The 16,410-nt window shown below is 45.5% G+C and overlaps 1 protein-coding gene across 3 annotated transcripts in view; it reads right to left on the reverse strand.

Annotated features, from left to right (window-relative positions):
• The window catches only part of PRKCE (protein kinase C epsilon), a 502,434-nt gene that overhangs the window by 144,454 nt on the left and 341,570 nt on the right, over positions 1–16,410 (reverse strand). For all 3 annotated transcript variants that reach the window (XM_058684224.1, XM_058684226.1, XM_058684225.1), the window contains exons 8-10: positions 15,854–15,950; positions 12,766–12,965; positions 9,935–10,108 (exon numbers count right to left, since the gene is read on the reverse strand). In XM_058684224.1, coding sequence (XP_058540207.1) covers positions 9,935–10,108; positions 12,766–12,965; positions 15,854–15,950 — 471 coding nt within the window. The remainder of the gene's footprint in view (positions 1–9,934; positions 10,109–12,765; positions 12,966–15,853; positions 15,951–16,410) is intronic.

The following is a 16,410-nucleotide window of genomic DNA, read 5'->3' on the forward strand; positions in this document are numbered from 1 at the left end:
TCACATTTCTAATCTGTCTGGGATTACACCACCAATATTTTCTAGACTATCCAAAGGAACACTCTACTTTCTTCACCAGCCTTTCTAGATGCAGAGGGAAGGTCAAATGGCCTGTGGCAATTCTTCCTTCAGAAGCTCTCTCTTACTGCCTCTGGACACATGTGGGTTATTGAAACAGCCTCTTTCCCAGTATGTCTGCTTTTCCTTTCTCCCTTTCGTCCACGGCACATGGAGGCATCACGCTGCACTAAATCCTCACTTCCCACGTGACCCTCAAGGAACCTTTTATCTCCAGAGTAAGTCCAGACTCCTTGCCGGGCATTGTAAGATCTCCCCAGCTTGGTCAGAACCTCCTCAGGAAGGTGTCTTTCTCATGCCCTCCCACTGTGGGCCTCCTGTTTCAGCACAGCCATTGCTCTCCTTTCACTGGCGGGTCTGTTCCTGCCAAGCCCTTCTTCCCTGTGGCTCCCTGTGCTCTGAGCCCCAGATCTGTGTGAGCCTGGCCAAGCTGTTGAGCACCCCAACCTCAGTTTCCTCATCTGCCCAAAGAGACGGCAGAAGCATCACACCCCATGAAAGTTTGTGTGAGATTACATCAGTTCTATGCAAGACTCACCACATAATAGGTGCTCATTAAGTAGAAGCCTCTCTGTGCCCCTCATCACATACTATATTCTCAGTTACTGATTGATGTATGTTTTATCTACTCCCCTTGAACAGAAGAGTTACAGTCCCTGCTATCTTCCAATGGCACCTGATAGGGTGCTGGCACAGAGCAGATCTTCATGACCAACTTTCTCATCATCAGAGTGGCATGTCCTAGCCACGTTCCATCTACTTCCCTCTCTCTCTCCCTGGTAGAAAACCTTCCTCAGTGAGCCAAAGTGGTTTATACACTTGCTTCTAGGTACTGTTTTCTGCAAATGCTTGTATTAACCATCCAACCCATTCAGAGATGGCACTCACAGAGAATACGAGAAATCTAGGTTTTAAATCTGCTTCCCCAAATTCCATCTCTACCTAAATCTCAGGAATGTGCCTGTTTTAGTAATGGAAGGACATTTGTAATGACAGTCTTCAGGAACCGCTGCTCCATATAAACATCAGCTTACATATGGGTAGGTAAAAATCATCAAGATTTATTCCAGACTCTCAGAAGTTACAGTGGTTTTAAACTGTTGTTTTGTTTTGAAGTGAAATCCCCTCTTCAAATGATAGATTACTTGGAATCCTAATGTGTGAAGAGGTTAGAAGTGCTCCTTTGGGAAAAGGAGGCAAGCGCGGGTTCCCTTGCCACGGCATATCCAGGGTCTGTGTGTCCTCATGCGTGTGCACACACATGCAGGCACACACCGCACCTCCACAAAACCTCATGCAAAAATTACAGCTTAGAAGAATATGCAGATAGTTTAGGAAGATGGGTAAGTATATTCCTTAGAGGTGGAAAGAGCGTTTAAATCTTGCTCTGCCATATGTCAATGTCAAATAGATTATTTACAATTTGCACTCGAGTTTATGTTCTAGAGAGAGAGAAATGGCAATAGAAAGAGGCAGTTCTGTTGCAGAGAGGCAAAAGCCATTTCTGGGCAGCACCTTCTGGTTTACTTCCTGCTGACGCAAGCTCCACAGGAAGCCAAGCATGGACTGATGGCCTGCAGCCCCCAAATACAGCATTTCTCTACAAGAGGCCCTCACATATTGTAGAGACCTTGGAAATCATTTGATGGAAGAATAGCGACAATGGGGATGGTTATACGCTGTCACCTGGTGAAACAGTTTATTACATAGAATATCAACTTTATAAATAAACAGATAACTACTTTTAAACTGAAAATACATCAAATACTAGTCATTAGAATCACTCTTATTTTCTTGAGCTTTTCTGAATTTTCCAAATTTTCTACAATGAACAAAAATGCTCTGTGATAAAATTTAAATATATTTAATTTATTTTTTTAAAGTTTTTATTTGAGAGCACGAGAGAGAGCATGTGTGCATGCATGAGTTGGGGAGGGGAAGAGAGGGAGGGAGGGAGGGAGAGAGGGGGAGAGGAAGAGGGAGAGGGAGAGGGAGAGGGAGAATGAATCCCAAGCAGGCTCTGTACTGTCAGCACAGAGCCTGACATGGGGCTCTTTTAACTCATTTAACATGAGATCATGACCTGAGCTGAAACCAAGAGCCAGACGCTCAACCAACTGAGCCACCCAGGTGCTCCAAAATTAAATATTATTTTTTAAAAGCCAAGGACAACAGTTTCGGAAAGAAAACAAAGCAATGAGTTCTGGGCAGTAGGTGCATGCCAGCACTTCTCACACTGTGGTGCAACAAACATGTTCCAGTGAAGCTTTGAGTTCCATAAGGCCAGGAAACATAACTATCTGGTTCACCACTAACTCCCTCAGCAGGTAGCATGGTGCCATGACACCCATGGCGTGGTACATAGTGGTTGCTCAGTAAGTGATGGCTGAGTGGTCAGGTGTGAGGACATCATCCTATTCTTGCCCATTTCGGATATATGGACAGTCCCTGATTTCCGATGGCTCAATTTATGATGTTTGTGATTTACGATGTAGTGAAAGCAATATGCTTTCAGTGGAAACTGTACTTCAAATTTTGACCTTTACACAGGCCAGTGATTGCGGTACTCCCTTTTGAGGCTGGGCAATGGCATGAGCCCCAGTTCCTAGTCAGTGACACGATCATCAGGGTCAACAGCCCACGTGCTTACAACCAATCTGTATCCATACAACCATTCTGTTTTTCACTTCAGGACAGTATTCAACCAATCACATGAGATATGCAACAGTTTGTTGTAAAATAGGCTTGGTATTAGATGATTTTGCCCAACTGTAGGCTGATGTAAGTATTCTGAGCATATTTTCAACTTATGATGGGTGTGTCAAGACATTACCCCCTCATGTAGAGAAAGAGCTCTAATTCCTGTGCCTAGGTCCCTTTCTCTTCCCTTCTCTTGCACTCCCAGAAAACAGACACATTTCCAGAAACGGTCTGATAGATCCTACTATATCTGCCAGCATTTTCTAAAATTTCAATCTCACTGGGTCCAAGTCAGATAGAACTATCATCCTTAGACCCTTTCTCCTATGTATGATAGCAAATGGAGACAGGGGAAAGGAGTTTGGAGGTGAGGCTATCTGAAGTAGAGAATTTAAACAGTAGGAAGGAGCTCCACAGAATAATGTGTGAACAAGGGCCATCAGGAAATCTGCATTCCAATCTGGATTCTATTACAGACAAGTTGTAAGGCCTTGCTGGGCCTCAGTTTCCTGTCTGAAAGAGAGAGTAACCATACTCGCTTCCCAAAGACACATTTAGGGCATGTTCAATGGCTGATATAAGCGAAAGCATTTTTAAAAGCAACTTTAAAAAGCATTTTTAAAAACATTTTTAAAAGCAAATGCAAGGTTTCCTTAGAGGCAAAGAGGCAGGAGCATCGTAGATTAAGAGCCAACATGCATACCTCTCTGCCCCAGGGCACATGAACATTAATTAACTCTATAACCTTTGTTTCATCAGGTAGAATGTATCTTGGTATGTTTCAAGACCTGAGTCAGATCCTTCTCCTCTGTGAAGCCTTGCCTGATTATGAAAACTCTTATCTCCTCTGACTGGCTTGGGCATGCCTGGCCTGTCCGCACATAGACACATCCTACCAAACACACACACACACACACACACACACACACACTTTCTCTCTCTCTCCCTCTCTCTCCCCACCCACACTTCCACACTTCCTCCCTCCCTCCCTCCCTCCCTCTCTCTCTCTCTCTCTCTCTCTCTCTCTCTCTCTCTCTCTCCCCCCTCTCAATCCCCACCAGCCCTCCATGGCCTCAGACCACCCCACCTCAAGAGAATTGAATCTGTCCCCCATACTAGTTTGATTTGCGAGCATCTTGATTACCAGGTGGCTTTCTGACCCACACGCCAACTCATGGTGTTGAACATGTCAGTCTACTCTTGTGAGGCACCAGTTCCAATCAAAACTCCTCCAGCCCCTTCCACGTCTGGCTGCCTCATACAAGCACGCTCTAGTAGGAGGCATACTTTGTTCAACTGTTTCTTGGCTCTTAGACTTAATCTGACACAGTCATCTGTTTTTCAAAATATCTCCCAACGGCCTAATTTTTAACTTTGCTTTTTGCTTTTGTGTTTGCCATCCTACAGAAACAATGATCAAAACAAGCATCAGGGTTCCTTGCAACTGTCATTTTTTTCCCTACGCTGTCAACACCCCTGCTCTGTAGTTCTCACCCTACGCTCACACGGATTACTAAAACTCATTTGAAAAATGTCTCCAGTTGCTTTTTAAGGATTTTTCCATTCTGCATTTCCCCCAGGGCAGCGAGGGAACCTGGCCAAGGGAGATTCTCTAGGAGTTCACCCTCTGTTTCCTTCACAGCAGCTGAGAGAGGCACAGCCCTCCAGGAGCTAGCTTCCCAGGCCTGGCGGGAAATGCCAAAGGGAGGGGGATGGGTGCGATGAGGTAGAGATTAATATTTTTAAAGAGGAAAAATCGTGGATGAAATTACTCGAGACAAGTTTTATGGGATCCAGTCGGAAGCAATGATTTCACAACGGGGTTCATACATAGAATCTAAAAATGTCTGAGAATTTTATTTCCTGTAACTACAAAAACAAAAACAAAAGCAAAAACAAACCCATCACTCAGTGGCTCTCTCGTCCCTAAGCTTTCTGTGCATGAGTGAGAGGCCTGAAGAGTCAGTTCCTGAAGTCACTCCTTGCCCTAAGCCCTGACTTTGACCAAACCTGTAACTTGTGGAGCTGCACTGGGTGCCTCGCCCAGTGAGGTTGGCTCATAGTACAGTAGGTCTGGAACAACATGGCAGTTGGGGTGCGCAGCCCCTGCACAGTCAAAAATCTGCATAGAACTTGACTCCCCCCAAAACTTTACCAATAGCCTACTATTGCACAGAAGCCTTGCTGAGAACACAGTCGATGAGCACATATTTTGTATGTAATATGTATTACACACTGTATTCTTACAATGAAGTAAGCTAGAGAAAAGAAAATGTTATTAAGAAAACCTTGAGGAAGAGAAGACACGTTTGTAGTCCTGTACTGTCTCGAAAATAAGCCGCACATAAGTGCGCCAGTTCGAGAGCGTGTTGTCCAAAGGCCAACTGTACTTCCGCCCCCTCTCTACCAATCATCTGATCTCGCAGGTGCAGGAATTTTCTGAACATCCTCCACTCTTCCTCTCCTTCACTGCTGTTGTTCAGCCATTTTCATTTGCTTGCGGAAGTAGGGCACAGAAAGAGGTGAGAGTTCCAGCGTTGGGAAAACAGTGTCGAAGAGGAGATTGGTCGATAAGTTCTAGGTTTCCTCAGTCATCTCTCTGCCCTTATCCTCTTTCAAATGCCACCCATGCTTTGAGGTCCTGGTTTTGTTTCACCTCCTCTAGGAAGCCTTTCCAACTACCCCTTGCAGGGCTTCAAATGTCTCATCTCCGTGGCCCCATTAGAAGAGCTGTCCATCACTCCGCACATCTGTCTCCCCAGTAGACAGTCATCTCCCTGAGTTCGGAGTTGGTATGTTTGGAGCTTTGTAGCCCCAGAATCTAGCAGTGTCTAGCCTATAATAGAGGCTCAAAAAATACCTGTATATTCATTGAAATCATTATGGACACTACTTTTTTAACCAAGAAACAGTTATTGTGTGTGAAAATAGTAAATACCATTGATAGCAGTTTAACATCATCCATATAAAAGTCATCTGGCAGGTTTTTTTTTAAATTTTTTTTCAACGTTTTTTATTTATTTTTGGGACAGAGAGAGACAGAGCATAAACGGGGGAGGGGCAGAGAGAGAGGGAGACACAGAATCGGAAACAGGCTCCAGGCTCCGAGCCATCAGCCCAGAGCCTGACGCGGGGCTCGAACTCACGGACCGTGAGATCGTGACCTGGCTGAAGTCGGACGCTTAACCGACTGCGCCACCCAGGCGCCCCAACATCTGGCAGTTTTAAATATGGAAATTTTAGTTTCTCATCTGCATCAATAGATGATACTGTAATTCTGGATGGCAATCTTGATGAGCATAATGCCTTTATGAAATAAGAATTACATCGAGGGTTCTTTAGTTGTGAGAGAGAGGATCTGATAGAAATGAGGGTTCTCTATCTCAGCTGGAGTTGGAAGTCCCTGATCCACCTTTCATACTATATATTTGATAGTTAATTAAATACAGTTTTGTAGCTTTCCCTAGTTCAGGCTACTCCACTAGCCCCAAGAGCACACAGCATAGCAGGAACTGAAGTCAAATATACTGGTTTGAATTTGACTGAAATTGAAGTTACTGGCTTAATTTACTGGCCTGTCTGCCTTTTCTTACTAGCACTGGAACAATGGAGCTGTTTCCTTTGCTTTTCTTCCTTCCAGATCTCCAGGAGAAGGATCAGAGTATATGAACCACTGGCAGGTAGGCACGGCACAGAAAAGGCCAAATTGGCCTTGAATCATACCTTCAGTGGGCTGTGAGGACCATATCGAATTCACAACTTGACATCATGACTGGTGCCAGTAGGTTTATATACTCATCACCATTGGTCACCACACCAGACATGGCACCCACACCTCACACACATTTAAGTCCCATCGGGCAATCTGTAGAGTGTGTGGCCTGAAGCTATGTGCGAACTATCAAGAAGTTCTAAAGGTGTGTTTCTATGGGGGCCTTTTCCCCTACACACTGAAAAACAAAGGCTTGCCTAAAAGTAATTAAACCCAACTTAACATTATTGCTGCTTTGTGTGTCATAATTAAGTAAGAATGAAAGAAATCTTAATAGGATTGCAATCAGATCTCACATTCCTTTATCATGTATTAGAGTCTTAGTTGAAACCAGGTTCAGGGTCCTTTCTTTTCAGGAAAAGTGAAATAAAAGCAAGACTGAGCTATGGCTACTGAGCCCGGCTCCTGTTCCCACCCAGACCCTGGCCCAATCCTCCCCTCCTCAAAGCCTGGCTTGAGCTGCCTCCCCACTCCAAACCCCAAGAGCACCTCTTCTCTGAGTCCTCCTGGTTTGAACACCCACCCAATACTCTTTGCTGCCATTTGTTTACAGAAAGAGTATAAACTCCCCATTGCTTATGGAGTAAACCCCTCCACATTTTGCTGATAAACCTAGAGCCAGCGCCTACCTCATAGTCAGGTGAGTGAATAATAGCTACTCTTTAAAACCATGACTACTGGGGGCACCTGGGTGGCTCAGTCGGTTAAGTGGCCGGCTTCGGCTCAGGTCATGATCTCATGGTTCCTGGGTTTGAGCCCCGCATTGGGCTCTGTGCTGACAGCTCAGAGCCTAGGCCTGCTCTGGATTCTGTGTCTCCTTCTCTCTCTGCTCCTCCCCCACTCATGGTCTGTCTCTGTCTCTCAAAAATAAATAAATGTTAAAAAAAAAAAACATGACTACTGGTTGTCATGGGAAAAGTCACCTTTTCTAGAAGTTGGGAGTTCATAAAATGATTCTTCGTAAGATTGCTTTCATTAATAAGCTAAGGTCCTTCAGTGAGGTTAAAATATGATTCACTTTCAAAAACTGAGATGAACATATGTCTGGTGTGTAAAGTGGGGTGTGCTATTTCTCTATGGAATAATGGTGGCAGGGAAGAGGTGGGGCAAAGTTGCTCCTGTAACTATGGCTACCTGACATCGGCCTGAGAAAAAGAGTTAGTAAATATCTGAACTACTAAAGTCTCTTCTCTCCCAAACCCCATGCTTCAGCCATCCAGACCCCAATCTCCATGTGTCAGTTTGGGTATTGTTCTCCCATAAAGGAAATTCATGGTGTTTATTAAATACTGCTTTGTGTTCCAAAAGCTGCCATACAGTGAGGAACCTTAGCCTTGATATTCTACAATGCACAGAGGAGAACACTGCTGACATGGAAGACATCCATTCCCATATCTTACTTATTCAACAAGAGGTGTAGGAAAGCTGACCCTTCACTGTGGCTTCCCAAGAATGTTGAACCTCTTAGCAATATGTCCAGAGAAAAAACACCAGTGTGGATCTCTACCCATGAAACCACCTCAGACAGGGAAAGAGACGGCTACCTGCTAGGGGTAGGGGAAGAGGGGGAAAGCTCCCCCCACAGAGGGGGGCACGGTGCTGGGTCAGGCAAGAGAGAATATCAGTGTGATATCAGAGCAAGGTTCCACTGGACTAGGAGTCCCAGAGACCAGATGCTAAGTCCACTGTGGCCAAAACAGAGTGTCTATAGGCAAAAGACTTCTACTTCATTGACATCTGATTTTCTCACTGGTGCAAAAAGTAGAGTAGAAGAGATAATTTTTATAAAATCTTCCAACCCTCCAATTCTGATAGTGAATACCCACCAAATGTGAGGCCCTGTGATAGGTGCCATGGAAGATAAAGACTTACAGGACACATTTTTTCATTAATCTAGAATTATACTCGAGTGAAGAAAAGAAAAAGTTAACCATATGACTGATCCTCTTTTATCATGTTGGGCTCCGCATATGTACACATGCATAGACCCACAAATATTAGGAATTACATAACACATTTCAAAAACAAGGATAGCTAATGACTCCTGCACCTGCTCAGAAAAGGGATTTCCAGATTTTCAGAAGGTGTCTCTTATCTTCCTGAGAGATCAGAGGGATAGGAAAAATCCACTAGATCACTGTTTCTCAGTGTGGAATAGGTGATTGTATAAGTGGAGCTTGAGATCAAATAATTGGGAAATAGTAGATTAAACACAGGCAATCTTTTTTTTCCCCCCATTGCATTTCTCCTCAGGGACTTAAACAAGCAAGTACATGTTGAAGCAGTCTAGAAGAAGTCAAAATTTCAATTTCCCAAACTATGGGCCAAAGGATCCTTTATTCTTAGAATTTCTCAAGTGATGAGGGTTCAGAGAAATACCCTTTGAAAAACAGTGTACCAAAGAGACTGTAAATTCCCTGAGGTGAGAGACTGGAGATACCGTTGTATCTCCAGTACCTGGCACATGGGAAGAAGTCAATAAAATATCATAAAATAAAAATTTGCCAAATGACCAATAATAGTTGAATTCAAAGTGGAAGAACATCATGGCAGTGACATAGAGGTGAGAGTATGCCAAGGGGCAAGAGATCGTCTCTCCATGATGGTGCCCTGTACTGTCTGGGCTCCAGATGGGCACGGGGGGAGTTTCAGGTGAGGTTGCCTTTGCCTTCTCAAGAAGCTAAGGACGACAAACCCATAAGCCACCATAAAAGACCTTCACTCCCCGCAACAAAAGGGGTAATAAAACAGGAGCTTCATAAAGAATATTGGCATTTCTCTTCTTTACTAACAAACAGTAAGTTAAAAAATCAGTTACGATAGTCATTGGTCAGACTCCATAATGCAGCTACAAATTATTTTCATTTCTTTACTGCCACCTTCTGGTTCCCAGGCTCCCACACAGCCAGCTGAAAATGAGCATTGTAAGCACTTGTCCACATCCTCTGCCTCATATGACATTATACAAGTCAGAAGTGGTCAGGGTGGGCTTTACTCCTTTTCATTTGATCTGAAGGCAACAGAGAACTTAATCTGCCTAATGATAGAAAGTTAGGAGAAGAGCAAGGACTAATCACGCCTGTTGTTTTTTCCAGGGAGCAAACACTGGGTTTAGCCATTTGGCTCTGTCCAGCTGCATTTGCAAAGTTCTATTGCCTTTTCATCCCTTCATGAGCACAACCCTGAATGGAAAATTCCGCACCCTTAAAAAAGGGATGCCGTTCAGATATACCCTGATCTTTTCAAGGGTAAAATCCATGCCACTTCACAAGGCCTGTTAGAAAATAATGGAGAGGGTCTATAATTGATGTTTTTAATCAGACATCAAGATACCATCACATCATACAGCACTACCTCAAGATGGTGGCTTCTTCCTAGACATACCTTGGTCTGAAAGCAGCAATAGAGTTGGGTTAGGTACGGGTGTTTCCGCGCCAGAGCCAAAATCCTCTTCTCTGTCATCGTGCAGTCCACATCATCATCCTGGAGGATGACATCCTTCTTTAAAACTTTCACAGCATATACTTCATCTTTGCCTTTCAGCTCAGCCAACATGACCTGCAATGAACCAAAACCACTCATAGCAATCTATCCATGCATGGAATCCAAAGAAGAAACACAAGTCAATCTCCAGCATAGAAAAAAAAAAGAAGCAACACATATCTGTTAAATAATTGTTCATATGTTCATATAGATTTGTCCTGCTTATAATCATAGTATTGCACACATGATTTTATTTAAACGAACATGATTCCATAAGATTTCATCATCTACATTGTCAGCAACATTATCAGGGATGCTTATATTTAACTCAAGTAAACATATTACTGGAGCGCCTAGGTGACTCAGTCTGTTAAGCATCTGATTCTTGATTTCAAGAAATAAATATATATTTATTGGATTGGGTGTTTTTGTACATGTACTTTTTTTTTTCAACCATATCCTTAAGCTAGAGAGTCTTAGAAGTTGACTACAGGGTAAAATATTTTGCACATTTCTTGAATTTCAAAAAGGATGTACAACAGAATCTGCCATGAGGAGTGGAGAGGTGCCTTAGTTTTATGGCAATGTACCCACATTGGGTGTTTTCACTTAAAAAGCATTTTTGCTCATGTAACAGGTGTGATATATAACCTCCAGGCTGTTTTAACTTGCAGTGAAACTTGTTTTTAATATTTCAATTTTGTTTAAATCCCCATTAGTTAACATATAGTGTAATAATGGTTTCAGGAGTAGAATTTTGTGATTTATCACTTACTCATGCCAGTAAATGCCCTCCTTAATGCCCATCACCCATTTAGCCCAACCCCCACTTACCTCCCCTCCAGCAACCCTCAGTTTGTTCTCTGTATTTAAGAGAAACTTGAAAAAATTTTTCCTCTAATTGTGTGAACTGTCAATTTATATTTGTCAAGGTAACTTTGTCTAGTTATCTACTACTTTATATTATTTTCTTATGAGTTTGTAGGAGTTTTGTATATAAAGATGCTAACACTTTGCTTTCTGCAAAGGTTTGTCTAAGCCTGTTTTAGGATTTTCTGTTCTATCTTCTATCAGACAGGATCACTTGTCCTCATGTAGCTACATCAGTCATGTTTGCCTTTGTGGTTTCTTCTAACACTGGGAATGTGATTCCTTTTCCAGAGGGCAAATTACCAGTTTATTAAAGCTCTCCTATCACATTTGATATTTTTGCACTCATTTCTGCACAACATGACAAGTCTTTCTCCTTTTAAACAGCTCCTAAGCACAGTATTCCAAGGTGAGCTGCCAGTTCTCAAGAGTGGGAACTCAGAGGCCTCAAGAGGGAATTCAGGGGGCTACCTAAGGACCTTTTTTCGCCCACACGTAATGCACTCTTTAAAACTAGCTCCAATGTTGGCTGCAATTTTCCCTAAGAAACAACCTAAATACTCCAGAGTCTTCCAAGTTCCCATCCTGCCTACACAGTATGGAGACCTGGAAACTCTGAGCCTGCTTGTTTACCCTGAATCTTGTTCAAAATTAAAGTGGCTCACATCCCGGAGTTAGGCCTGGACCAAGGGACTGGGGCCTGCTTCTTACTTACCCGGTCTCTGAGGAATGTGATTGCTTCAGCATTTGCCATTTAAGCCCCCTCTTGTTACCTTCCTGCTACAGTAATCTCAGGAGGAGATGGGGCAGGTGAGGGGCCAGGGGGCAGGCCCATACCCTGGAGGCTTCCTGAGCCGTTCCCTTCAAGAGCAGTAGAGTGGGTCAGCAGCTCCTCAAGCTGGCTGACCCGCCAGCTGGGGCTTTCAAGAGACCAGGACACGGGAGGGCACGTGACCCTGGGGAGCTGCGGCGGGGGGGGGGGGGGGGGTGCCTGGGCCCCAGAACAGGGCCTGGGGAGACACCTCCCTTGGACTCCTGCCTTTGAGAAGAGCGAGGGAATCATCGGGGGTCTTGGCTGAAATGTTAGCCGACATCCCAGGCTTTCCGCCCTTACACCTTCTTTCTAAAACGAACAGTATTTACGCACCCCACTTTGCCAGCCATCAGAATCGTGCCTGATTGCCACAAAAGCTTCACGGCACACGCTTGGCACCCCTACCCTGCATGGTTCTGCTCACCTCAGTGTGGGGCAGGTCAGGGAGCCTGGCACTGAGGGCAAAGCAAGACCCAAGACATGAGATGATTATCCTCATTCTCTCGCCAGTGTGGAGGATAAACCCAACATGTAGTAAGTGCCAGAAAAGCCGGTTCAATAGCGTTTACCTTTCAAAATAACCCACACTCAGATTTGCTTTGAGCCCCAAGCTCACTGAGTGCAGCGATTCTAGAGTTCATTTTTTAAAGTCTTTGCAATGAATGAAAGCCAAAATTTCGCATGGAGCTCTGAGGAAGGGAAGTAGTAGCTAGTATTACTGCTAACAGGAAGCCAAGCTCATGTAAAGCAATTTAAGCTTTTCAAGGTGCTCTTCTACCCGTGATCTCACTGGATGCCTGTGTCACCATCTGACAAATGAGAAAAACTGAATCCCAAAGAAGTTAAGTGACTACATTGAAGTCTCATAGCTACTTAGCAGCAGAACCCGGACTCCCACCTGCTCAGCCGCAGGCCGTTTCCACTGAACAAGGAAGACGCAACAAGACTGGGCTGAAATGTTCGTAGCTTAATCTGATTTAGAGCAGATAGATGAGGCAACGCCACAGGGCAGAGAAAGTCAGCGGTTGTACCCACGCACGCCACAGACCTTGCCAAAGCTGCCTTTGCCCAGCACCTTGATGAAGGTGAACTCATCCAGACCCAAGCGCTTGGCCTGGCCCTGCCGCACTTCGCCGTTCTCGCCGGGGCTCGCCAGGTGGCCATCGCTGCAGGCCGCCGCCCTGTGCTCCTCCCCTCGATTGTCAAATGACAAGGCCTTCCGAATGTTGTTTTCAAGTTCTTTTATTTCTAGGGCCAAGGGTGACAAGATACCACATTAATGCATACCTCATGATACCTTCCCATCAGGACCCAGCACTCAGAACGTCCCCTGCCCCCAAGCATGAGGCCTCCACCCTCCATCTGGTTCTTCACAGCAGCCAATCCAGTGCGGCATCTCTTCCCACATTCATTTGCTCTACACACCTTCATTGGCACCGAATGTACATGTAACGTACACGCTTTCATTGGCACCGAATGTACCTGTAACATACACTCTTTCATTGGCACCGAACATACACGTAACGTACACGCTTTCATTGGCACCGAATGTATGTGTAACGTACACGCTTTCATTGGCACCTAAGGTACATGTAACGTACATGCTTTCATTGGCATCTAGGTACGCAAACAAGAGGACACGGTCCCCACCAGCCAACACCTTCAGATTACACAAAAACCCGGCCCTCTCTCTGAAAGCCCCCTTGGCTAGCAGCCTGTTGTTATCTTAGGTGTAGTGCAGGAATCCTAGCCTTGTCTGGAATCCTGCAGAGTCTCAAAGGCAACAGGTACCTGTCAAGTCCCTTTGAAACTTAGAACAATGACTGAGAACAGTCATCACAGTTATCACCGGTGATATGACTATATCAAAAGCGAGTACCAGGAAGCCTTTAACTTGTAAAGCACTTTACTCGGCCTTGTTGTTGCGTTTATTCTAATACCCATCTCCCAACAGGATATTAAACCAAATGAGCAATGGGCTTATCATTAAGTGAAGAACTGTTTCCCGAGACTGGCATGCTACAAATTTTTTGGAGCCGGGGCAGGGATTCCTCAGTTCCATTTCACGGCCATGGGACAGTCCTGTGCCCCGGCAGAGCATGTGACCTAAACTACCTGGCGGTGATAACACTGGATGACCCCCTGACCTTTGCTGTTTGGGGAAGCTTTATTGTTAGCTATTCATTCACCAGGACACACACACACTCCTCATTGTAGAAGTGGGCACTGAAAGCATACTCCGGTTTTAAGAGGTGCTCATGAATAACTGGGATGGTCGAAGGAGAACACAGACCATTAACCCTGAGGAATCCAGGTTAGGCATGATAAGCATGTGCTGCCTGACATAAAGAGATCTTCAGCTTCTTTGCAGGACTGAGGCGCATAAAGCCTGCTCAAAGAATCTGGATCTTTCTTAGACCTGGAGTCCAGTTCCTCTAAGATGTGCTAGGGTGGAGGGGAGGGCAGGGTGAGGGTGGTTCCTGAGTCTAAAGCTCTCCCCTTTGCCATTTCACCCATTTCCTCTCTTTTATGCCTCTACTGAGTATAACTTCTAGTCTCAGCAAATGGCTCAAAGTCTCCGTTTTCAAGGCAAACTATTAAATGGATTTTGGAAAACATGACTTGGGTGTTTAGGGGCTTTAGAGCTTAAAGAAAATGTCACTGTGGGTGTTCCTTCCTGGAAGGAAGAGAAACTATGTGGCATCCCTGTTGTGTAGCAATGCTGTGTCTTGCTAAGTAAGGGTCTTTGCATCCATTTGTGCCCACACCACTGCACATTATGTAATGCTCGTGCCTGCTCGTGCCTGCACTGACCAGAGAAAAACACAGGCACTGCGTCCTGCCGGGTCTGGGCAGCATGCTGGCAGGAGCCAGGCCTAGAAACTCCAGCCAGCTCACTCTTACTGGGGGTCTCTACCATAGAACCCCGGCTCCTTGAAGCTCCCAAAGGAGGTCTCAGCACTAACATGGGGCACATGAAAACACCTGCACAGGTTCTAGGATAATACCTACTAGTTTGGAGGCCCCCTGAGTGCCACTGGAAGTACATACAAATGGACCAAATTCTTTTTTGGAATTAAGCAGACACAGGAATAAAGACACAGGAAGCTAATCAGAGCAGCAAGAGGAGGGATGCAGGCCGAGTACTTTGAGGCCTCAGGATCGGCATATTGCCCTGCAGCTGTTTCGTCTACTGCTGGATAAACTGAAGTGGGTCACACCCCCAGGGAGAGTATGACAGCACAGATTCTGAGGTGGGGCGGCAGCCGGGGGCGGGGGGGGGGGGTGTCCCAAAACCAGGAGGGGTATGGCATTGCTCTTACTGCTGACTTAGTTCCAGGCCTTTGGACAGAACTTTTTGACTCTCTGATCTTCCGCTTCCCACCCTGTAGCATGGGGCCAGGGATGGGGCACACCAACACAGAGTTAGTGTGCAGATAAGATTAAGATAAGGAACACAACTGGGGCTATGGAAAATCAAGGCACTATTGCCACGCAATGATGATTATTCCTGCTCTGCAGGAGCAGACATCTCTTTCCCAGAGACGCCTGGGTCTGATCACCAGAGGGCAAGGTTTTAAATGTGTTAGTCTCCCCTCAGCATTCTTGGATGTCTGCAGATCTCAGAAACTTCGACTACATGAGGCATATTCTTACGGGGAAGAAGGAAACATCCTAAGCTGAACTTTAGGAAGGGGTCAGGCCTAGAGCTGGCTTCCTCTCTTCTCTCATCTGTTCTCTGCTTGGCGCTCCTGTCCCTGCTCAGCCACAGGCCCCCACTCATGCCCTGCTTTCAGGTTTTTGGGTGTGATGACCAGAGTCAGGAAAGAATTTGCTCTCAGCTGAGTGGCACAGACACATGGAAGGTCTGGGAGCAGGCCCAGGGTGCTTTCCTACACTTGGAACCCGGGAAAGAGGCAGGAGTAAAGAAAGAACCACAACATCCCCTGCTTTTTCTCTCTTACCCTGGCATGGACAAGGTTTAACATGAGCAGAGCCATTTAGTGCCTCTCCCTGAAGAAATACTTGTAGAGAGAAAAGAGTAGCTAATGAGTCAGCAGGGAGAGGGTGTCTGAAGCCCTCAGTCCTTCAGATGATATTACTCAGAGGTCACAAAGCAAATCTGAGGGTCTCACCCTGGTCACAAGGGGAGGTGGGTGCCGACTTGGATCGATCTTCCTCAGATGGTGAGCTTCCGGAAGCAGGCTGCGGAGACTCGGCGCCAGCAATGAGCTAGAGAGAGGGAGAGAGAGGGCGGGGGCGGAGACATGAGAAGGGAGGGTGGGGAGCAACCCCCAAGTCAGAACCGCCCAGATGCTGGACCCCAGCGAGGGCTGTAGGAGCCCCGGGGGCACAGCAGCACTTGCTGAACTGACCTTCTGAAAGCCCAGACTCAGGTTCCTCCTGACAGTTAAAGGGAAGACGAGACTGCACGTGGTGATGCACGCGAGTGCTGAATCACTAGGTTGCACACCAGAATCCAACATTACACTATGGGGCAGCCAACAGGAATTAAAAACTTAGGAAGAGACTGTGGTTTGTTCAGTTTTCATCCTATGCAAAGGCAATTGACCTGTCTAAGCAAAGCACAACTGCACCCCTTCCGTGAAAACTCGCTCGCCAATGCAAGCAGCGCGAGTTATCACGTTTATCCGTCCTCTTGTTCAGCTGTGTTTAGTTAATGGCTTCTGCT

Source organism: Neofelis nebulosa, chromosome 9, assembly GCF_028018385.1.
Source record: "Neofelis nebulosa isolate mNeoNeb1 chromosome 9, mNeoNeb1.pri, whole genome shotgun sequence".
In the NCBI taxonomy this organism is placed as follows: domain Eukaryota; kingdom Metazoa; phylum Chordata; class Mammalia; order Carnivora; family Felidae; genus Neofelis; species Neofelis nebulosa.